General features: G+C 55.6%; 2 protein-coding genes across 8 annotated transcripts; both read left to right on the forward strand.

Moving 5' to 3' along the window:
• Positions 1 to 5,496: 5,496 nt before the first annotated feature.
• EIF4E1B (eukaryotic translation initiation factor 4E family member 1B) lies at positions 5,497 to 8,667 on the forward strand (the record flags this gene model as incomplete). Its single annotated transcript, XM_081232673.1, has 7 exons — positions 5,497 to 5,514; positions 5,591 to 5,760; positions 6,063 to 6,158; positions 6,773 to 6,836; positions 7,806 to 7,919; positions 8,052 to 8,191; positions 8,553 to 8,667. The coding sequence occupies 7 exons, from the start codon at positions 5,497 to 5,499 to the stop codon at positions 8,665 to 8,667; spliced, it is 717 nt and encodes a 238-aa protein (XP_081088799.1).
• Positions 8,668 to 10,873: 2,206 nt separating this feature from the next.
• Positions 10,874 to 22,134, forward strand: TSPAN17 (tetraspanin 17). 7 transcript variants are annotated; one of them, XR_014015704.1, is made up of 9 exons: positions 10,875 to 11,087; positions 15,487 to 15,537; positions 15,632 to 15,778; positions 16,572 to 16,742; positions 18,593 to 18,718; positions 19,282 to 19,325; positions 19,798 to 19,914; positions 20,003 to 20,064; positions 20,554 to 22,134. XR_014015704.1 is itself a non-coding variant. In XM_081232308.1 (9 exons), the coding sequence occupies exons 1-9, from the start codon at positions 11,001 to 11,003 to the stop codon at positions 20,588 to 20,590; spliced, it is 846 nt and encodes a 281-aa protein (XP_081088434.1). In that variant the 5' UTR covers positions 10,875 to 11,000; the 3' UTR covers positions 20,591 to 22,134. The 7 variants fall into 7 exon arrangements, 6 of the variants coding, with proteins under 6 accessions (XP_081088433.1, XP_081088432.1, XP_081088434.1 ...); XM_081232308.1 differs by having other exon boundaries at positions 19,278 to 19,325; XM_081232310.1 differs by lacking the exon at positions 10,875 to 11,087 and adding an exon at positions 13,440 to 13,487 and having other exon boundaries at positions 19,278 to 19,325.
• Positions 22,135 to 22,454: the final 320 nt, after the last annotated feature.

Genomic DNA, 22,454 nt, shown 5'->3' on the forward strand with positions numbered 1-22,454 from the left:
TGATATTGATTGAACACCTGTGTGCCAGGCACTACATCATCAAGCCCTAAAATCAATCCCTTAAAGCAGGCACTTTCATTCCCACTTAACTGATGAAAGAACTGACACCCAGAGAGGGAAAGTCATGTAACTGGTCATTGGCCTCTATTCTTTTTTCTTTTGGCGGTACGCGGGCCTCTTACTGTTGTGGGCTCTCCCGGAGCACAGGCTCTGGACGCGCAGGCTCAGCGGCCACGGCTCACGGGCCCAGACGCTCCGAGGCACGTGGGATCTTCCCGGACCGGGGCACGAACCCGTGTCCCCTGCATCAGGCGGACTCTCAACCACTGCGCCACCAGGGAAGCCCAGCCTCTATTCTTTTCAGTCGGTTTTTCCTGAGTGCCGACTGTGTTCCAGGTACTGTTCTAGGTACTGGAGATTCAGCAGAAAACAAGATGCATGAAGTCCTTGCTCTTCTAGAACTTACTATTCTAGAAAGAGGCAGCAGACAATTAACAAATGAACTAGTGACCAAATAAAATGCCTTAGATTGTGTCCCTTTTGTCAAAATCAGTGACATTCACCTCGCTAAATCTAATGGTCAATTCTCCCACGTGACTCTGACTTCTGGGTCCTTGCTCTGAGCCAGGCCCTGCTCCAGGAACTGGAGAACAAGAGTTGTGAGTAAAAGAGGCCTTGGGGACCTTATATTCTAGTACCAGAAAGCAGATGATGAGTAAAATAAATAAGTAAAATATAGGGCGCGTCAGGAAGTGAAAAGTGCTTGGAGGGAAAGCAAAGAAGAGAAGGAGCATGGGGGCGCTGTGGTGAGGCTGAGGGTTTGACCAGTTAAATGCAGTGGGCAGGGAAGGCCTGGCTTGAGGTAGGAATTGAGGGAGCGGCCAGTGTAAAGTCCTAAGGCAGGCGTGGGCCTGGCACATTTGAAGACCTGCAAGGTGGCCAGTGTGGTGGAGTGAGTGAGGGGTGGAGAGTAGTGGAGAGGGAAGGCTGAGAGCTGGTGGGACCTTACAGACCCTTGTAGTGTGAGCTCAGGAGTGATGTGATCTAACTTTCCTTTTTAGAGATTGCTGTGTAGGGAGTAGATTGTTCTTGGGCCAGGGTGGAAGCTGGGACCTGTTTGGATGCCATCACCATAGTCCGGGGAAGATGACATTCCGCTTGGGCTAGGGTGGTAGCAATGGAGATGGAGAGAAGCGGCTGGATCCTGGATATTTTGAAGGTAGAGCTGAAGATGGGCTACAAGAGAGGAGTCAGGACCAGTCCAGAATTTTTGGCTGAGCAGGTGGAAGGATGGAGAAGATTGTGGGAGGAGCAGGTCTGGGGACAGGGGAAAGTCAGGAATTCAGCTTTGGATGCAATAAGCCTGAGCCAGATGCACATTAGATACCCAGGTGGGGCTGTGAGCAGGCAGCTGGATGTGCTCTTTGGGATTTCAGATTGGGGCCACAGGTGTACCATATTTGTGACATTCAATGCCCAAGACTGGGTGAGACTGTGAAACAGCAAGTGTTGACAGATCAACACTCTGTCAACACTTAGTCCTGGGGCCTTCCAAAGCAAAGAGGAGGAACCATCAACTTTGTTCACATCTTTACCTCCCATTGCCTAAAACAGTGCCTGGCACAAAGTAACTGCTAGGTCAGTATTTTTTGAATGAATGAATGAATGAGTGGTGCTAAGTGCTAAGAAGGAAATAAAATGGATGCTGAGTTAAAGAGTATATGGGGGACTTCCCTGGTGGCTCAGTGGTTAAGAATCCACCTGCCAATGCAGCGGACACGGATTCGATCCCTGGTCCAGAAGATCCCACATGCCAATGGAGCAACTAAGCCCATGCACCACAACTACTAAGCCTGCGCTCTACAGCCTGCGAGTTGCAACTACTGAAGCCCACGTGCCCTAAAGCCCGCGCGCAACTACTGAGCCCCTGTGCCGCAACTACTGAAGCTTGCGCGCCTAGAACCCGTGCTCCGCAACAAGAGAAGCCACCACAATGAGAAGCCTGTGCGGCACAACAAAGAGTAGCCCCCGCTTGCCACAAGTAGAGAAAGCCTGCATGCAGCAATGAAGACTCGATGCAGCCAAAAAAAAAAAAAAAAAAAAAAGTACGTTGGGGAGAGTGGTCTACTTTAGATAGAGTGGTCAGGGAGGTCTCTTTGAGAAGGTGGCATGAGTCAAGCCCTGAAGGACAGGGAGAAGTCAGTCATATAAAGAGTTGGGGAGAAATGTCAAGTGCAAAGTCCCTGAGGCAGGAACGAGACTGGCCTCTTGGAGGATCGGCACTGTAGGCCTGGATCATGCAGGAACTTGCAGTCCCAGAACCTAGACTTCGGATCACATCCTGGGTATCCTGGAGAGGTTTAAAGAGAGGAGTTAAGTGATCACACTGATTGTTTAAATAATCCCTCTGAGCCACGTGGAGGATGTTTTGTAGGGAGGCAGGAGTGGAAGCAAGGAGAGTGTTAGGAGAGAAAAGGCAGTGGCCCAGGCCAGAGATGGCGATGTTTGCTGAGGTGAGGGAGGGAGAGTAATGGGCAGATTCGAGATATTTTAGGAACAGAATGGCAGGATTGGGATTCAAGAGCCCCTGCTTGTTCAACCCCACTGTGAAAATGTCCTCCACAGACAGACTTGGGAGGGCCTGGGGTAGGGACCAGAACCCCATAGGGCCCAGGGAGTTTCCTCCTGGGGTCTCTTCATAGTCACCCAACCCCAGACTCCAGGGGCTGCCCCACGCTGGAAGACGTGGAAGATGGTGGGAAGGGGTGCTGTGGCTGCTAGGATCATCCCATGCCAGGCTCTGGGCCAAGACTCTAAGGCAGCTAAAACCATGTCCGGCACTTGGAGAGGGTCCTTTCTCCCTTTTTCTCCATCAAATCTGGATTCGTGATCTCTCCCCAAGCCTGGCCCACCTCCAGTGCTTCTTCTGTCCAAAATTCTTCAACATTCCTCCCATTGAGAGGTGGGATTATGTCCCTGTTGTTGAATGTGGGCCCTGGGACTCAAAAAGAGTACACTGGACGTAAAGCTGTGCCAGGTTTCAGGCTGAGGCCTTAAGAAACTGGCAGCTTCTGCCTCTCATCTCTTGGGACATTGGTTATGAGAACCCCGCCACCATGCTGTGAGGAAGCCAAGTGGTCACGTGGAGAAGCTACATAGAACTGTCCCAGCTGACATTCCAGTTGAGGTTCCATCTGTCAGCCAGCAAAGACCGCCCCACTGTGAGTGAGCAGATAGCCCCAGCCCCAGCCTGTAAGCCACTCCAATCGATAGGGCTTTGGAGTAGAGATGGGCCATCCCTATCGAGTGCTACCCAAATTGCAGATCTGTGAGCAAAATAAATGATTATTGTAGTTTTAGGCCACTCTGTTTGGGGTGGTTTGTTATGCAGCAACAGGAAGCTGGGACTTCATGCCCACCTCTCCAGAGCCTATCCACCACCAAGCACTACTGAGTCTTCCTTCTAAATACATGTTCTCTTCACCTTCCCTGCCACCCCATTTGTGACCTGGACAGCTACGTCAGCATCCAAGTAGATCTCCTCCCACTCACTCTTAATTGCACAGGGTCTGTTTCCTACATAGCAGACAGAGAACATGCTAGAAAGCCCATCTGATTACTTCCCCAGCCCCTCTGAAGCACCCAATGGCTCTCCACTCTCCTAAGATCAAGACTCACCATCCTTCCCCCTTTGGGCGTCAGCCACAGTGGTGGTCTTTCTCCTCTTCCTCCAGTACCTCACGGGCCCTTTGCCCCAGAGCCTCTGCACATGCTGCTTCCACTCCCCGAGATGCCCTCCTCCGCCTACCTAGTTAATGTTTGCTCAAACATCACCTCTTCTGTGAACTGCCTCTGAGTCGGTGGTTCTTGAAATGGGGTCTCTGACCAGCATCATCAGGGAACTTGTTAGAAATGCCAATTCTCAGGCCCAAGCCCTGTGCTAAGGCATCAGAAATTGGGAGGCAGGGCCCAGTGGTCTGTGTTTAACAAGGCCTGCAGGTGATTCTGATCCATGCTCTTGAGAAGTGCTGCTCTAAAGCCCTCAGCGCAGGTCATGGATTTTGTCTCTCCCATCTGTGAATTCCTCTCCTTCAGAGGTCTGCAGTTATGCTGACACAGGTCTTTGTGAGATTACCTGATGCCTGGCTCCCCTGAGAGACCAGAGCACAGGGGACACTCATCTTCTGCTCCTCACTGCCTCCCAGGCCTAGGCCTGGCACACCCTGGAGCTTAGGGATGCGGGTTGAACAGAATTAACTGTCGGCCTCCAGGTGGTCATGGGCTCCTCTGGCTGTGGGGGAGGGGAAGGGACTCGTCCCTTTACAGAGCTGGGACCCTCAAAGTGGACAAGGGGAGGGTGAGAAACCTTAAGAAGTTTGGGGAGGGTTCAGCCCCTGCAGAAAAGGCTGCTGTTCAGAAGGCAGGGAAAGGGTCTCCCCAGCCAGAGCTTTCCCTCCCTCCCTCACCTCCCCAGTCCCTCCTCCACTCTGGGGTAGCCCTCAGCTGACTGCTATTGACCACTGAGCCAGGCCTTGTTCTGTGGGCTTTACGTGTTTTATATCATTTAATACCTAAGCTTCTGCGCTGTGTATCATTAACATTCCCATTTTATAGACAGGGAAACTGAGACTCAGTGAGGTTCAGGTACTTGGCTGAGGTCAGGGCACAGAGGACTTGAACCCAGGCTGTATGACAGGTGCACTGGCCCTCGCCATCCATGCCCAGGTGGAGAACACTCAGATGGCCCAGGCGGTAGGAAGCAGGAGTGCAGTGGGCCGGCGGGCCTGTGTGGAACCTCATTTGCTCTTCCCAAAGGCAGCGTCAGCTGTAGCAGATTGGGAGAAGGAGGCCCCAGTGTTGCCAGACCTCTCTAAAATTTCAAGAGCAACCAAAAATGTGGATTTTTAATATCCTCCTTGTTTCTAAATAATCACATTAGAAAGAAAACCCTTAGGTGCTTCCAGAGACCAGATAAATGCCTGTGTCAGATGACACTGATGGTGAAATCGAGGGGGTGAATGACAGCAGAGCCAAAAAGGAGACACCACAGTGTGTGTATAAGGTCTCTGACCTGGCCCCGCCCTGCCCCCCTCCCCCATGTCAGAGTCGCAGCTTCTGCCATGTCTGGGACGGTCCGCTTTAAATTCAGCGTCCACCCTTGGCGGGATGCGGTTTCACTAAGGGCAGACCCCTAATACTGACCCTTACCATCGTGTCTCAGCCCCCAAATGGCCAGCGCCATGTGGGCGGAGGCTAGGTCTGCCTGGTCACAGCTGTGTTCCCAGCCCCCGGGCTGCATGCAGGTGCTCACTAAATGCTTGCTGATAGAAGTAATAGTGTAAGCCCTTCCCCCTCTGAACACCCCACTCCCCCACCCCTACGCTGGCTCCTCCCAGTCCCCTGTCCTGGGTGAGCGGGGCGGGGCGATGGTGGGTTAAAGGCCGGCAGCTGGGGGCCCCCTCGGATGCTGGGGGCCCGTGGAGTCCAGGCTGTAGCATGGCTACTGCGCGCTCTGTAAGTCCACGCGCCCGCCCCCTTGGGCAGCGAAGGCCGGGGCTCACCGCGCACCTTGACTTCTTTCTTTGGTCAGGCCAAAGAGGCTGAGGGTGGAATCCAAAAGTGGAAGAAAGAGAAGGAGGAGAAACAGAAAGAGGAAGAGGAGGCAGCATTGGAGGTGTGGGTGGGAGAGGAGGCTCTGAGGAAGGCCCGGGCCGAGGGCCCCGTGGAGAGCAAGCTGGAGCTGCACCCGCTGCTGAACAGGTAGGGCAGGCCCTACTCTTGGCCTTGGACTCACTTCCTCATCTGGGAAAGGCCAGAGCTGGCCTAAGACTTGGGCTCTGGTGGCCCTTCCAGCCTTAACCCAGCTGAGATTCTGGGTTAAAGGCCCTCACTCATCCCCTGGCCCTTCAGGACAACTGGCTCCAGTCACCTTGGGCGGCCTGTGCCCCAAATCCTATCTCCCTGTTTGCCCTTGGAGGAACAGGGCTTCCCTGCCAACCTAGCTGCTGCTGAGGGCGGGCAGGTGGGTGCACTCTGCTTCCTCCTGGCCCGCCCTCCTCTAGGTGGGCTCTGTGGTTCTTCAAGAATGACCGCAGCAGGGCCTGGCAGGACAACCTGCATCTGGTCACCAAGTTTGACACCGTGGAGGACTTCTGGGCGTGAGTGTCTGTCCCTCATGGAGGAGGCTGGGGCCAGGGTGTTCTGAGCTGGGGATCCTTCCCAGACCCCACCCCTCTAGGGAGCTGCTTCCTACACAGCTTTCCCAGTCTTCCCTGGGGCCTTGCAGCATCTGCTGAGGACTGGGGCTTGGTGGGTTCTGCAGGGAGGTGGCGGGGGTATTGGGCTGGGGCACATCCCCCCCTGAAGCCTCCTTGGGACCCAGGGAGAGAGCCTGGGATGTGGGAGAAACAAGGAGTTGACCCTGACTCTGCTGCTCCATGCTTTGTGACCCTGGGCAAGTTCCTTCCCCTCTGTGAGCTTGTCTCAGCCACAAAGTGAGTTTTAGGCTGTCTCAGTGTCTGTGGTGATCCAGTGAGGGGATCTGAAAGGTGCTTCACAAACCCTAGGGGTGGGTGAGAAGGTGGGATTTGAAGGTCTGGGCAAGTGGGGATGGAATTCCTGGCAGGGGGCGCCAGTATGAGCAAAAGCGTGGAGGCTGGAAGGCGGGTGGAAAGCAGTGGGGTCTGATAAGAGATTGAGGGGGTCTGAGGCCAGTTGGAACCAGGCTCTAAAAAGCCTGGACTTTCAGCGTGGGGTGGGGGCCTCTCTCCAGGACGTACAGTAACATCCAGCTGGCCAGTAAGCTCTCTTCCGGATGTGACTACGCCCTGTTCAAGGTAAGCCCTGCTTCCCCGCCACCACCCCCTCCCCGGGGCACAGGGGGGCTGATTCTTCCCAGCTTCCTCCCTCACAGGGGGTTTAGGGGTGGGGTGCCGAGGACAGCCTCCCTCAGAGCCAAGTATAATTTTAGATGGGAGGACCACTCTGCAGAAGCATGGACAGTGTCAGACTTGAGCTGTACCTTGAAGGACACGGGAGGGGGAACAAGGGGGAACAAGGAAGGAGTCTAGGTTTCTGGCCTGGCTCCTTAACTAGGGACGTGCATCAGAATTGCCCCAGGACACTCATCAATGTCCAGGCCTGTCCCTGGAGGTGCTGTGCAGTGGGGCCCTGACATCAGCATTTAAAGATTTCCCTAGGTTGGGCTTCCCTGGTGGCGCAGTGGTTGAGAGTCCGCCTGCCGATGCAGGGGACACGGGTTCGTGCCCCAGTCCGGGAGGATCCCACATGCCGCGGAGCGGCTGGGCCCGTGAGCCATGGCCGCTGAGCCTGCGCGTCCGGAGCCTGTGCTCCGCAACGGGAGAGGCCACAACAGTGAGAGGCCCGCGTACCGCAAAAAAAAAAAAAAAAAAAAAAAAAAAAAAAAAAAAAGATTTCCCTAGGTGACTTGTGTCCAGCTGAGCCTGGGATGTCTGCCTTTGGCCACACTGGGGTTGCCCCAGATGCTTTCTTAATCACCTCCATTTGAACTCTCATATCAAGGAACTTGGTTCAGTAGAGGAGATAAGCACACGCCCACGCGAGGCTATGTGAGGTGACAGATGTTGAACAGATGTTGAGGCTTAGGGGCCCGTGGGAACTCACAGGAGGGTCTTGGGGGCTGAATGGCGGGTAGAACCTGCTTGTACAGGAGGGATGAAGGCAGAGAGGTCCTGGCCTATGGAGGCCTACTGATGGGGAGGTAGCCAGGCCCTCACTTTCCTCTGAACAAAGGGAGGTGGTTGATCTGCCAGCCTGCCTCCCAGGATGGCATTGAGCCCATGTGGGAAGACAGCAGGAATAGGCGGGGTGGCCGCTGGCTGGTCAGCCTCGCCAAGCAGCAGCGCCACAGTGAGCTGGACCACCTATGGCTGGAGACGGTGAGTGGGGGGCTGGGCGGGGAGGCTTCCCAAGGGAAGGGGCTGGGCTGGTGTGTGGCGGTGGTCTCAGGGTGGTGGGGGCAGACTCTGTGCCCGCCAGGAAGGCTCATCCTCCTCCGTTTTTGGCTCCAGCTGCTGTGTCTGATCGGGGAGAGCTTTGAGGAGCACAGCCGGGAGGTGTGTGGGGCTGTCATCAACATCCGAACCAAGGGGGACAAGATTGCCGTGTGGACGAGGGAGACAGAGAACCAGGAGGGCGTGCTGCGCATTGGGTGAGGGGTATCTCTGGCGCAGGGTGGGGGCTGGGTCTCTTCTAGGAGAGAAGGGGAAGGTGGAAGGGGCGTGGTTTGGCCTGCAAGGGAGACCTCTGGAACTCCGCATGCTGTCTCTCCCTTCTTTCTTCCCCACTTGTGTAAAGGGTGTGGCATCTCAATTTCAAACTGTTTCTTAACAGACCTCTTTTCCTTTGCACTAGGCACATTTTGGGTTTCCACAGGGGTAAGACAAATACAACAGGAGTTACTGTGGTTGGAACCAGGGTAGGAGCTCTGAGCAAAGGACCCAGGGTCCCACGTTATCTCCAGGACCTGCTGCTGACTGCCTGTCTCCTTTCCTCTCCCACTTACCTCCCAGGCGTGTCTACAAAGAGCGCCTGGGACTCTCCACAAAGACCATCATTGGGTACCAGGCCCACGCTGACACGGCCGCCAAGAGCAACTCCCTAGCCAAGAACAAATTTGTGGTGTGAGGGGACCCTGGCACCACTGCCCATTTGGCTGCCCCTGAGCCTCTCACTGCTCTGTGTGTGTGTGTGTGTGTGTGTGTGTAAAAGGGGCTGGGCTGGGGGCAGATGGCATGGTTCTCACCTATTCTGGAGTGAATACGAACACTCTTTAATGTGAATTGGGGCCCAGGCCTAGGGGCAGTTCTGATGGGGGACCCAATGTGAGGGACCAGGGCAATGGAAAGGTGGAGGAAACCCTGGGCTTGTTTCACCCTGGGGGTTGGCTTGGGTAGAGTGGGGTGAGGTGAGTTATTGGTGGGTGGAGGGCTCAACTGCAGGTGGAAAGATAACAGGAGAGAATCCTAGGATCCAGGACTTACTCCGTGCTCCCCACCTCGGGGAAAGAGGCTAGGTGGCCTGAGGGCCAGACTCTTCCATTTTGGGGGAGGGGGCTCAAGGCCGCTGACCCAGGGCTGGAGCTCAGGGACAGGAGTGGGGGGCTCTCTCGCACGATCACTCTGCTTTAAAAACTTTCATGGATTGCCTCTCATCAGATTTGTAGCCTTGGAGCCTACCCTGTATCCCACACCTCCCCTCAGCCAGCTGTGCGTGGGTCCCTAGAGTGGCAGGGGTGGGGGCGGGGGGGGGGGCGACTGATGAGGCCCTGGCCCAGGAGAGGTGGTCAGGCCTTACTATGGTTCTGCTAGACGATGATTAACTGGAAGGTGATGAAGCTTAAGCCCCTTTCCGTTTCCTATCTAAATAAATACTTTTAAACAAAACCAGAATTGTTTTTAAAGAGGACTCTAAAACTGAGTAAAATTCAGGCCCCCCAAACCTTGATCTGCTCTAGTCCTACCTTGAGAGGGCTCATGTGAGACCCCCCAGGTACCAAGGAGCCTGATCAGGGTGGAAGCTGGTAGGGGGGAGAGGGGTTAGACGGTGGGCGGGGGGCTTTAACCGCCAAAGGGGCTTGAGCCAGGGGATGCAGTATATGCCCCTGGCAAAACTGAAGGGGCACGGAGCAGCAGGAGTGGCCTTCACAAGACCCAGGTGTCATCCGGTCTGAGTTTGAACCAGTAAAGGTAGAACTGAATTTCCAGGGCTTCCCTGGTGGTGCAGTGGTTAAGAATCCTCCTGCCAATGCAGGGGACATGGGTTCGAGCCCTGGTCTGGGAAGATCCCACATGCCGCAGAGCAGCTAAGCCCGCGAGCCACAACTACTGAGCCTGCACTCTAGAGCTGGTGAGCCACAACTACTGAAGCCCGCTGCACAACAAGAAAAGCCAGCCCGATGAGAAGCCCACACACGGCAACTAGAGAAGGCCCGCGCGCAGCATCGAAGACCCAACGCAGCCATAAAATAAATAAATTAAAAAAAAAAGAATTTCCGTCCAGTGAGAAGCGCTTTTTAAAAAAATTTATTTTTATGGGAGTATAGTTGCTTTACAGTGTTGTGTTAGTTTCTACTGTACAACAAAGTGAATCAGCTATACGTATACAAATATCCCTCTTTTTTGGATTTCCTTCCCATTTAGGTCACCACAGAGCACTGAGTAGAGTTCCCTGAGCTATACAGTAGGTTCTCATTAGTTATCTATTTTATACATAGTATCAAGTGTACATATGTCTATCCCAATCTCCCAATTCATCCCAGCACCCCAAAAGCGCTTCTGATTGGACTCCACTGTAATAAAACGTCCTGCACGTGTGCTAAAAACACCATCCGTATAACCATCCTCCTCTCGCTCACCAGCTCAGTAGTTACTCCTCTCTAGGGATGGGAATAGACGGCAAGGCCGGGGATTGGGGTGGCGCTGGTCCTGAGCTTTGCTGTGTGGGGGGAACTAGGGGTCTTTCGTGTCTGCGACTTGCGGCGCCCTCAGCATCTCAGGTTGGTCTGAAGGACGCTGCAGCGGCCAGAGCATAGCGAGGAGTCTGGCCTAGAGGCTGGCCTCCGAGAGGGTTGAGTCGGGCTGTGGAGAGGGGCTTGGGGTGGGGCCTGTATGGGGGTGGGGTCCGGAGGGGACAGTCGGGAGTGGGCGGAGCCAAGCCCAGAGACTGGGCTCCAAAGGGGAGTGAGTAAGGCTGGGGGAGGAGCCTATGGAGGGGGCGGAGTCAGGCCTAGAGGTGGGGCTCTGAGGGGGACCAAGCAGGGGGCGGTCCGGGAGCCGAGGGCGGTCCCTGCGGGGCGGACCCTGGGGGGCGGGCGGGGCCCGGCGGGCGCTGTGGGTGGCCGCGGCCATGAAGCCGCAGCCGCCGGGCTAGGCCCCGGGCGGCTCCAGCCCCGGGCGGCCCGCGGAGGGCTGGGCCCAGCCCTCGGCTCCGGTTCCCGGGCCGGTGGGCGGCCGCTCACCATGCCCGGCAAGCACCAGCACTTCCAGGAACCCGAGGTCGGCTGCTGCGGGAAATACTTCCTGTTTGGCTTCAACATCGTCTTCTGGGTGAGAGCGGGGTGGGTTCTGGGCCCTGTGCTGGGGATGGCGGGAGAAGGAGGCTCAGTCCCCTACTAGGGGGAGACACTCTCTGCCACAAGGGCTTGGGACCGTCCCCCCACTGCTTCCTCCCATTCACACCTCCACGCCCACCCCCAGGACTACCCGAGGGAACTACGAAGAGGCCCGGATTGCAGGGGACGGGTCCCAGCCACTGCGGTAGTGGGGGGGGGGGGTAGTCTTCCGGGGTCTTCCCGAGGCCCGGCGGAGAAATGGGAGGTGTTTCCGTGAAGACCCCACGGGCACGCTTAGTGCGGGCGCCCCCTCTCCCTCCCAGCCTCCTTGCTACCCGAGGGTGTCGGGGATACGCGGAGCCCCACCCCTGGTTTTACCCGTAGTGAGGAGAGCCTCCTCGAAGGACGGGATCCAGTCTCCTAACCCTTTACCTGTCCAGTGCCTGGGCCTGCTGCCTTGCCTTAAGCTCCTACAAAGGGGGAGGGGGAGGTCAAAGGTCGAAGCCCCACCCCCACCCCAAAGAGGCTTGCGGGCAGGGAGGGCCAATCTCCCTAGTTCTAGGCCGGGGACAGGGGATATTTCCTGATGAGAGGCCAGGAGAGCTGGCCCTGGGGAACAGAATTCAACATCCACATCTGACCAAACCGAGGCTCCAGGGCGGGGCTGCCCCTGCCTGGAGAAGGGAGCTTCTAGTGCCCCTCCCAGGGTGGCATCTGTAGCCTTGGGCCCTGCCAAGTCATCTTTCCCTTCTCCCTCCCCATCCCATATCTCCAAGGCTACTTGCTGCCTCTGCAGTCTCTGCTTCTGATGTCTTGGGTCAGAATGCCAGGCCCATTCAGTTTTGTTTAGCAGGACTCAGTGGCACTGCCCCCTATCCACATGCTGCTCATGCAATGTGGGCGTCCTTTGGCCCCAGCAGTACCCAGCCTCGAGGGTGTGAGCCATGTGCAGAGAGCACTAGTCAGGAAAGTCTGGGTGAAGCAGGCCTAGCTGCGAGACAGTGGGCAAGTCACTTCTCTCCGGGCCTCAGCTTCCCTGGCAGCGAGCAGGTGATAATGAAGCCTGCCCCTCAGGACTGTTACGCAGATTAAATGAATTATAACTTACTGTATTCTTGCAGCTACTTTATTACCTACATTTTACAGGTGAAGGAACAGGCACAGAGAGGTTAAATCTTTTAACCCAGAGTCACACAGCCAGTAAGTGCAGAGCCAAGGTGACAAGCTCAGTGGCCAGTAGATGGAGGTGAGGAAGAGCATTAAGCAGAGGGAGCCCCCAGATGTCAAGGGGCGAGAGGCATGAGAGACCCAGGCTTGTTCCAGGGTCCCCCAGGGTGGGGAGCCCGAGTGTGAAAGGCCCCAGGGCCGGGGCACAGAGTTTGAGTTTTATGTTGAGGGCAGAGGGTAGCACTGAAGGCTTCAGTGCTGGGTGATGGGTATGTTCTAGCTTCTGTTTTGGAGGCAGATCTGCCTGGCTGACACGGGGAGGGTGAGTGAGGGGCAGGGTTTGGAGGTAGGGAGACCAGGGAGGAGGGCTGGGGCAAAGTTGGGGCGGTGGCAGGTGGGAAAGGTGAGGAAGGCTCCAGGGGAAGTTATGAGGCTGAACTGACAGGACTGGGCCACTTGGGGGTTTGGTTTTGGGTCAAGGTGGCCTGAAGGAGGTACCTGTGAAACAGGCCCAGAGATTTTTTTATTTTAATGGAAAACAGACCCTTATGTTACCCTGCTCAGAACCTTCCAGTTTTTTCTCACTAGAATACAGTCCAGGCTCCTCCCCGTGGCCCACAGCACCCTGTGGCGTCTGGCCTTGCTGCCTTCAGTTTGTCCCTTGCACCGCCAAACATGATCTTACCTCTGGGCCTTTGCCAGTACTTCCGCCTGGAATTCTCTTCTCTTCAATGCACCTTTTCATCATTCAAACCTCAGCTAAAATGTCACCATGCTCCCTAACTGAAACGTGCCCCCGCTACCCTAGTAACTCCCCATCTCATCACCCTGTTTGATTTTCTTTTTTGTTTTTTGTTTTTTTTGCTATACGCGGGCCTCTCACTGCTGTGGCCTCTCCCGTTGCGGAGCACAGGCTCCGGACGCGCAGGCCCAGCGGCCACGGCTCACGGGCCCAGCCGTTCCGCGGCAAGCGGGATCCTCCCGGACCGGGGCACGAACCCGCGTCCCCTGCATCGGCAGGCGGACCCCCAACCACCGCGCCACCAGGGAAGCCCTGTTTGATTTTCTTTAAAGGCTCTGTTGGTATCTGAAATTACCTTGTTTGCTCACTGTGGATTTCCCCCACTGGAGTGTAAACTCCCTGAGGGCTGAGAGCTCATGTGTCCTATTCCCTGATGTATTTCTGTTGCATGGAATGGGTCCTGGGACATGGAGGCGTTTGCAGCAGGCAGGTGGACTAAGGGCTCTAGAGCCGGGGAGAGGTTTGGGTGGAGATCAGGAGTTGCCAGTGTCATGATGGGGTGAAAGATGAGTGTGAGGAGAAGAAGGGTAGAAGGCTGAGGTTGGAACCTGGTGGGGGAGGCGGGTCGCCATGTGCATGGCGCAGGTGAAGCCGAGCATTGTGGGAGGGAGGCTGAGAAAGGGCAGGAGGAGGAACGGCATTGCGTTAACCATGGAGAGGTTTGGGAAAGAGAAAGTAGTGATCATTCGCCTAAAGGCCATGGGCGGGTCAAGTGGGATGAGGCAGGAGAAGTGATGTTTGGTTTCACATCCCAGATCCAGTGTGGGGGAGGGAAGGAAAAATATTTCTAGAAAAAGAGTACAGCAGTAGGAGGAGCCTGGAGTTGGAGAGGGGAAGGTGCTAAAGGTGGCAGGTCAGGCGTGGAGCTGACTGAGGCTCCGTGCTGAGGGGAAGGAGGCCGTAGGTGGGAGAGGGAGGTCTGAAGAGGTGGGGTCACGGCCTTGGGCTTGGGCCAGAGGGACACTCTCCCTCTGAGACGAGATGTCCTGCCCAGGTCCAGGCAGCTGCCCTCGATATCCAGGGTTCTTCCCAGTACGGAAATGAGGTGGGATAGTGGGTGGTGTTTAGAAGGCCTAGGCTGGTGCCCCTCTGCTGATCTGGGGCTGAACTGGGATTCCCTGTCATTTAGGGGTCTTTGGCTGTGAACTACAAACATGTACTCTGCCAGATAGAGGTTGAAAGGGTGGGACGGGCGTGAGGTCACAGAGTTGCAGGGCAGCAGGAGGACGAGACTTGGGAGGGGCAGAGAGGATGCCGGCAGCCTGGAACCCTAACATAGGCCTGGGGTGAGAACAGAGGCTCAGGAAACAGCTGCTGCCGCTGGGTGGGACTGTCTTGGCCGTCCTCTGCTCCAAGTCTGAGCTCCAAGAAGGGGCCTGCCTTTGTCCGTCTTAGGGCTGGGGACGGTTCAGTCTTCCAAGCTGTGTCCTGTGGGAAGAAACACTGAGATGCATTCTTGGGAAGATGGAAAGGACCCTGAATGTAAATTGACACAGCCACTATGGAGAACAGTATGGAGCTTCCTTGAAAAACTACAAATAGAACTACCATATGACCCAGCAATCCCACTACTGGGCATATACCCTGAGAAAACCATAATTCAAAAAGAGTCATGTACCACGATGTTCACTGCAGCTCTATTTGCAATAGTCAGGACATGGAAGCAACCTAAGTGTCCATCAACAGATGAATGGATAAAGAAGATGTGGCACATATATACCATGGAATATTACTCAGCCATAAAAAGGAACAAAAGTGAGTTATTTGTAGTGAGGTGGATGGACCTAGAGACTGTCATACAGAGTGAAGTAAGTCAGAAAGAGAAAAACAAATACTGCATGCTAACACATATATATGGAATCTAAAAAAAAAAGAAGAAGGAAAAAAAAGAGAAAAATATGGTCAGAAGAACCTAGGGTCAAGATGGGAATAAAGATGCAGACCTACTAGAGAATGGACTTGAGGATATCGGGAGGGGGAAGGGTAAGCTGGGACAAAGTGAGAGTGGCATGGACATACATACATTACCACATGTAAAATAGATAGCTACTGGGAAGCAGCCGCATAGCACAGGGAGATCAGCTCGGTGCTTTGTGACCACCTAGAGGGGTGGGATAGGGAGGGTGGGAGGGCGGGAGATGCAAGAGGGAAGAGATATGGGGACATATGTATATGTATAACTGATTCACTTTGTTATAAAGCAGAAACTAACACACCATTGTAAAGCAATTATACTCCAATAAAGATGTTTAAAAAAAAAAAAAAAAAGAAAGGACACTGGATCCCATTTACAGCCCTTTCCCCTCTTTCTCTCTTTACCCCTGGCTTCCTGAAGACCCTGAGCAGTAGCGGGGAGGGGGCTCTGCTGGGGGTGGGAAAGGATGCTGGTGCCTCAGCCCTCAGCTCTTTGCTGCTGCTCCTGCAGGTGCTGGGAGCCCTGTTCCTGGCCATTGGTCTCTGGGCCTGGAGTGAGAAGGTAAGGCGGTGGGGTAGGGTGTGGGGCTGCTTTGGGTCAAGGTGGTGGGAGGGCCAGCCCCCCCCCCCCATATGCCTCTGCTCGCCCTTCACAGGGTGTTCTCTCCAACATCTCGGCGCTGACAGATCTGGGAGGACTTGACCCCGTGTGGCTGTTTGTAGTAGTAGGAGGCGTCATGTCGGTGCTGGGCTTTGCCGGCTGCATCGGGGCCCTCCGGGAGAACACCTTCCTGCTCAAGTTTGTGAGTGCCCTCCCACTGGGGACCCTAACCTCCTCCCACCCACATCTTGCATAGTTCATGCTTAATAATGGTAGTTTTATTATTATGTTATTGTAACAGTGATCACTAGATTCGTATTCTCCACATTTATAGTATCCTTTCTGTTGTAAGGGACCGAAACCTAGTGGCCTAAGCTAAAAGGGCCACTAAGAAAGCCCAGGGGTGTGTTAGCTGCCAGCGCATTTGGATCCAGGAGCCACCACAGCGTCACTTGTCCTAGTCGCTCTGTTTCTCAGCTCTGTCCCTCTGGGTTGGCTCCAATCCCCTGGGGGTGGAAAGATGTCCAGGAATGGGTGGGTACTGGCTTCAAGCTGCCCTGCCAGGAACTCCTGCTGGAGCCTGAGAGAGGCTCTCCCTTCCCAACCATTCTGCCCAAGTGCTTCAATTGCATATCCTTAGTCCTGATTGGCCGCCTCTGGACCAATCCCTGTGGTCCCAGGGGAGGTAGTGCTCTGATTGGTGGGCTCTTGACGCATGCCCAGTCCTCTATGTGGGAGTGGGAATGGGGAAAGAAGTGGAGGTGGCTCCTTCGGGGCCACAGAAACTGAATGTGTGGGTGGAGAGTGGTTTCTCAAAGACAACAGGGTAGTTAAGAACCGCACTATCTTTTTTCATCATAAAACAATACTAACATGATAGAAGGTGGGGACTCTGGGCTGTCTTGGGTCGGGGCGCAGGAGGTTGGATCCCTACCCTGTGGCAAACCCAGACCCTGTATCTCTGACCCCCACTGTCTGTGTGCCCCCAACCCCAGTTCTCCGTGTTCCTTGGCCTCATCTTCTTCCTGGAGTTGGCAACAGGGATCCTGGCCTTCGTCTTCAAGGACTGGATTCGAGACCAGCTCAACCTCTTCATCAACAACAATGTCAAGGCCTATCGGGACGACATTGACCTCCAGAACCTCATTGACTTTGCTCAGGAATACGTAAGTCCAGCATCCAGCTCTGACCACGTGCAGGAGGCACCTGCCGGGCAGATGAATGAGGGAGCAAGTTCCCTGTGTGCTGGGTCCGTTCCCTCACCCACCAGGCCAGGCAGGCCCCAAGGAAGCGAGCCAGGAGGGGCCCTGTCTGAGAGGAAGCCAGCCCCTCGTGATCTCCATGTACCTAGCCCTGCATGGGCACAACACTGGGGACAGAGGCCAGAGGATCCAAACTGGCAGCTCCTAGGCCAGGCTTACAGAACACTTAAAGGAGGAAACGTGGCATAAAAATACAGATTTCTTCTACTAAACTGGGCCCACAGTATGGGCTGGTGCTACATTGCCACTGCCCCCTTTGCTGGTAGAGGGACTGTTTGCCCTGTCCCCGCCGCTCTATTTTATTATATCTGTTGGCCCTCTTCCCTCATTTATATTATTTGTTTGGCCTCTGAACATATTTGAGTTTGAGACCCGCCCCCCAGAAGCTCTGCCCTCAAGCTTGCAAACCTAACCCCTGTGAAGAAGCAGTCAGTGAACAGTTCACAAAATCCTAGACACCTCCCGCCTGCATGTTCTCACCCACTCACACGCGTAGTCACACACACTCAAAGCCATACTCCTTTGGTGCCATCCACCCCAAGAACTGCTCTGGGATCCAGGGGTGAACCAGAGCCGGTGCCTGCTTTGAGGAGCTCTCAACCCAGGGCAGAAGTAAACAGAGAGGCAAGTGGTTAGGATGTGATTTATTTGTTCATTCAACACAGAATTGTTATGGACCTATTGTGTGCCAGGCTCTGGGCTGGGGGCTGGGGATTCAGAGGTGAAAAAAGCTGGGACCTGTGTTTGTGGGGATGGTAGTCTGGGGGAAGAGACAGATGATAAAAGAGCAAAACAAACAAACTGTGTGTGTGTGTGTGTGTGTGTGTGTAGAATTATAAATTGTGGTAAGGGCTGAGATGGGGAAGCTTGAAGAAGGCGAAGGCCTCTCGGGGGCAGCCTTGGGGGAGGAGAAGGAGCAGGGAGATGGAGAGGGGCACGTGCTCTCCAGCAGGAGCAGCGGGTGCTGACAGAGTGAGAGGAGGCAGGCAGAGGCCGGGCCGTGTGCTGGGACCCGTGCAGGCAGAGCCGCATGGCCGTGCCTCACTCCCCTGGCCCAGCCCACGGGGCGTACCTGTGTCTGCCGCTGAGCTGGTCCCTTGAGGACCAGCTTTTTAGCAGCCTGTGCCATGTCAGTGAGTTAAGGCTGTGTGCTCCTGTCTCCCCACTAGATCATGAGCTCCCTGCTTCATTGCAGCCCCACGACGTGCTGGGTAGGGGTAATGGTGATACAGGTGCCAACAGCAGCATCTGTGAAGTGGAATGGGATCATTGTGAGGGTGGCAGGATTGCCCTCCTGTCCCAGCAGAGAGGAGGAGAGAAGGTCTTCTGTAAAAATCGCTGGGGCAAGTGTGGGGAGACGGGTCACAGAGGTGGGGTTCGGTGGTGCCTTTCCCCACAGGGTTTGTTGAAACTCCAACCCCTCAAGGTGGCCTGGAGGAAGCCACAGTCCTTGGGCCACCATCCCTGCCCCCTCCCTTCCTTTGCTCAGCCTCTCTTGGGCTAGGGGACAAGCTCAGGAGACCCTTCCTACTCCCCCCAGCCCCCACCAACCCACGCAGGAGCCTCAAGCTGCTCTGGTGGCCCTGGGCCCAGGCCTGGCCTGTCTGGGGGGGAGCTACCCGCCTGCCTGGCTGCCTCTAGGCCCCCTCCCGGCCAGCCCAGCCCTGTCTTCCTGCAGCCTGGGCCTGTCCCCAAACAGGATGGGGCTCCTGGGCTGGGCCTGGCTCACCTGGGGTTCTTCTCCCACCCCCTAGTGGTCTTGCTGCGGAGCCCGAGGGCCCAACGACTGGAACCTCAATATCTACTTCAACTGCACTGACGTGAACCCGAGCCGGGAGCGCTGCGGGGTGCCCTTCTCCTGCTGCGTCAGGGACCCTGTGGTGAGTGGGGCCTGGTGAGGAGGGGTGGGCCTCGCAGTTCGCAGGCCCAGTCTGGGAAGAGCCCATCCCCGGGCTGGCTCGGCTCCGCCCTGCTCTGGGGGCTGTGGATGTGGATGTCAGGGGAGGTCAGTTTACATGGGAGTAGCCCTGCGGGCTGGGGAGTTTGTGTCCGTGGGCAGTGCTGAGGCCTGTTGGATAGGGACTGCTCCTCTTGGGCCACCGTGCTGGGGTGGCAGGGTTGGGGGTTCTGACCCTTTTACGTCTTTCTTTAGAGCAGAGGCTTCTCTCAGTGACATCCCTCCAGTCACAGTGCACAGGGACAACGAGGGCCAGGTTTCTTCCCATTCTTATAAAACTCGAGCAGTCAGGGTTCCTAAAAATGAAGCGGTTCAAGCTGGTGTTGTGGCCATGCGCCCTGGCATCAGGGAAAGAGGTGCACGGGTCCCAGCCAGCCTAGCTTAAGGAGCGATGGACGCAGCGGAATCCATGGTTCCATCTGCTTCCCCTGAGACCCCATGGATGCCCCCACTGAGTTGCTCACTGGCCTGTTTCTTCTCAGGAAGATGTCCTCAACACTCAGTGTGGCTACGATGTTCGGCTCAAACTGGTGAGAGGGGAGGGGACAGGGCTGGGGGCAGCTTGGGGCACTGGGATCGGAAGGGGGGGGTCCCCTATAGGCTCTAAAAGGCCTCAGGGATTTGGGGGAGGGGATGCTGAGTCCTAGGAGGCACGCGGGGCTTGGTACTGCCAAACACAAGGCAGTGGACTTCACTAGAGGGAGAAAACAGACATGGATAAAGAAATATGAGCAGTAGTGTGACAATTTCAGCTAAGCACTTGGAAGAAAATAAAATCAGAGAAGTGATGGGATTGGGGCAGAGCAGTCAGGGAAGGCCTCTCGGCGGAGAAGGCATCTGTGCTGAGACCCCGATGAGGAGAAGGCCCTGCGGTGGAGCTCCAGGCGGCGGGCACTAAGGTGTAAGGTCCTGGGCGGGGCTGAGCTTAGCAAGCTGGACTGAGATGGGGCCTGCAGTGCTGGTGGGTGGGCTGAGCCGGGCCTGGTGCCCATCTGTCTGCAGGAGCTGGAGCAGCAGGGCTTCATCCACACCAAAGGCTGCGTGGGCCAGTTTGAAAAGTGGCTGCAGGACAACCTGATCGTCGTGGCTGGGATCTTTGTGGGCATCGCCCTCCTCCAGGTACCGCTGTGGCCCTGCATGCCCTCACTCTGCCCTGGACAACCTGCCCTGCCGGTGGCCTCTCCCTCACCTGCTCTCCGTCTTACAGATCTTCGGTATCTGCCTGGCCCAGAACCTCGTGAGTGACATCAAGGCAGTGAAGGCCAACTGGTGAGGCTGCCTCGCTGGCCATGGCCACTCGCCTGGCTGACCCAGGGACCCCCCCCCCCCACCGCCGCAACTCTGCCTGTGATGGGCAAGGCCGCAGGAGGTGTTTCTGCTTAGACCTGGACCCCACATGGGGCTTGCGTGCCTCTGGGCTGTGCACCCATGGAGAGAGCTGAATGGCTCTACCCGGGCTGCCTGTCCTGTGGCTGTGTGCACGGAGGGTGGGTGTGGCCAGTGGGTGTGCACAGGGAGCCGCCATCTCAGCTGTTGTTGGGTGGTTGGCTCTCCAGGGGCCTAGGAAGGGCACAGCTAAGAGGGGGCAGCCCAGGTGGGGTGGGCTTGGGGCCTGCTGTTGCGTGGGACACAGCCTCATGCATCTCAGAGCTCTCTCCACTAGCTGTGACCTTGACCCTGCCAGGAGCCCACTTCAGCCTCAATGTCTCAGACTCTAAAATGGGTCCAAGAATTTTCTCTCCCTTGCTTGCCTCTCAGGATCAAACATGATGATGGCTACAGACTACTCAAATAAACAAAACCTTGAAAACCACTGGCTTCCGCCCGGCGTCTTGAAGATTCTGTCAGCTGCACGTTCTCAGCAGAGCTCTCCATCTTGGGCCCTGGCCTGGAGCCATCCACCAATGTGTTTTCTTGGCCTGGGTAGTATATACATTTGAGCCAACCTTTAAAACTTGGTGTATTTCACGTAAAAGTCCAGGTCCCCAGCTTCTTGTGAAGATTGGCCATCTGGCCACAGCAGCTCTTGGGACATCGTCTCCTGGGACATGTGCTTCCTGTTCTCTGAGGGACCCACCTGGCCTCTGCTGCTCACCCCGTAGGCGGGGGTTGGCCTCCCCACTGCTGTAGGGTTTTTCCCTGCAAACACCACGAGGCTGCTGTGGGCTAAGCCTGGGGCGAGGCACCAGGGTGTGAAGAATGGGGAGGCTGGACCCTGCCCTGAAGAGGCCACACAGCCTAGGAGGAGTCCAGCCACACTGGTGACTGAGATGGGTGCCCAGGAGAGTGGCTGAGGGGTGGAATGGAGATAAGGAAGGTTTGGGGAAGGAAGTAGTTGGAAGTTGAAAACTTGGCACACATGGGGTTGAGGGGAGCCTGCTTTGGGACCCATGGTGGTTGACGCAGGGGCTCACTTGGAATCAAATCGAAAATCTTCATGGAGGCCTGCAGAGCTGCCTCATGGCCACCAGAGGGCGCACCAGCAAGCTTTGCCTGGGTCTGGCTGCTTCATCCACAACCTCACTCTGGTACAGCCAAGTGCCTGGTGTGTCCACCCAGCTTACCAGTGCTTTGGGTTCAAGGAATTTGAGAACTTCGAAAGGAGCAACCGGCTCAGACTTGGGAAGTCTGCCTCTTAGCTGCATGAAGGGGTGTGTGTGGAGTGAATGCCGTACCCATCCCTAGGGTGCCCTTTGTGGATAAAAGGAGGGATTTGGGCTGGTTCACAGATCTCCTACTCAGATGCTCTTAAGGTTGTATAAATGAATGAAGGAGGCCTTTGACTTGTGAGGTCTTTGCAGTGCAACTGACTTTCCTACTGTTCCTGAAGACTACACAGAGAGACATTGCTTTATGACGAAAAATATTTGGACCATCAAGTTGATAATGGCAGCTGACCTTGAGGTACAATAGAGTGGTGGGGACTGGCAAAGCACAGGTCCTCATATGAAGTTGGTGGCTGTCATTTAGTTGTAGCTAATTGCTATAAAGTGGGAATGCAGGTCTAATGTCAGAAATCTGGAGAAGCCAGAAATCCAGGCTTTTATGTGAAATATCCCTATTTTTAAGGTGTTGACAACTAATGAAAAAAAAAATGCTGCAAGCCCAACAAAAGAGGAGGGAGCCAGCTTTGGCCCCTGTGTCGCTACAGTTCCCTCTGGGATAATCACCCATTGGGGTCCTGACTGCTGTGCCATTCAGGGGTGCTGGGAGCTGCTGCCAGGAGGGGAGGGTGTGGGGTATGCACCCAGCATTGTAGCTCCCAGACACAGGCTGGACAGTGTCCTGGGGTCCCTGACAGGTACCAGTGCACTACAATAAATGCAGCTCACGATATTGTGCACATCTTGCATTTTTTAATTTCACAAGCTTTTACTTTTCATTTTCCCCCTCAAACCTCACAACCCCCTTGTGAGGTGGAGACTCTTTTCCTGATGAAGAAACTGGGCTCAGAGAGGGGAGCAAGTTGCCCACCACACAGCTGGAGGAGGCACCCAGATCTGAGCCTTCTCGCCGGAGTTCTGCACCAGACCCATCCTGCCTTTCTGACGCGTTGGGGTGACACCTGCACACTTGAAGTGTGAACCAGTAAGGGACAGCAAGGGATCGTTCCCCAAGCATGAGTTGAGCTTCCACACGGGTGCTGGGGATGTAGAGGA

The sequence above is a fragment of the Mesoplodon bidens genome (genome assembly GCF_964165515.1).
Source record: "Mesoplodon bidens genome assembly, chromosome: 4".
Classification (NCBI taxonomy): Eukaryota; Metazoa; Chordata; class Mammalia; order Artiodactyla; family Ziphiidae; genus Mesoplodon; species Mesoplodon bidens.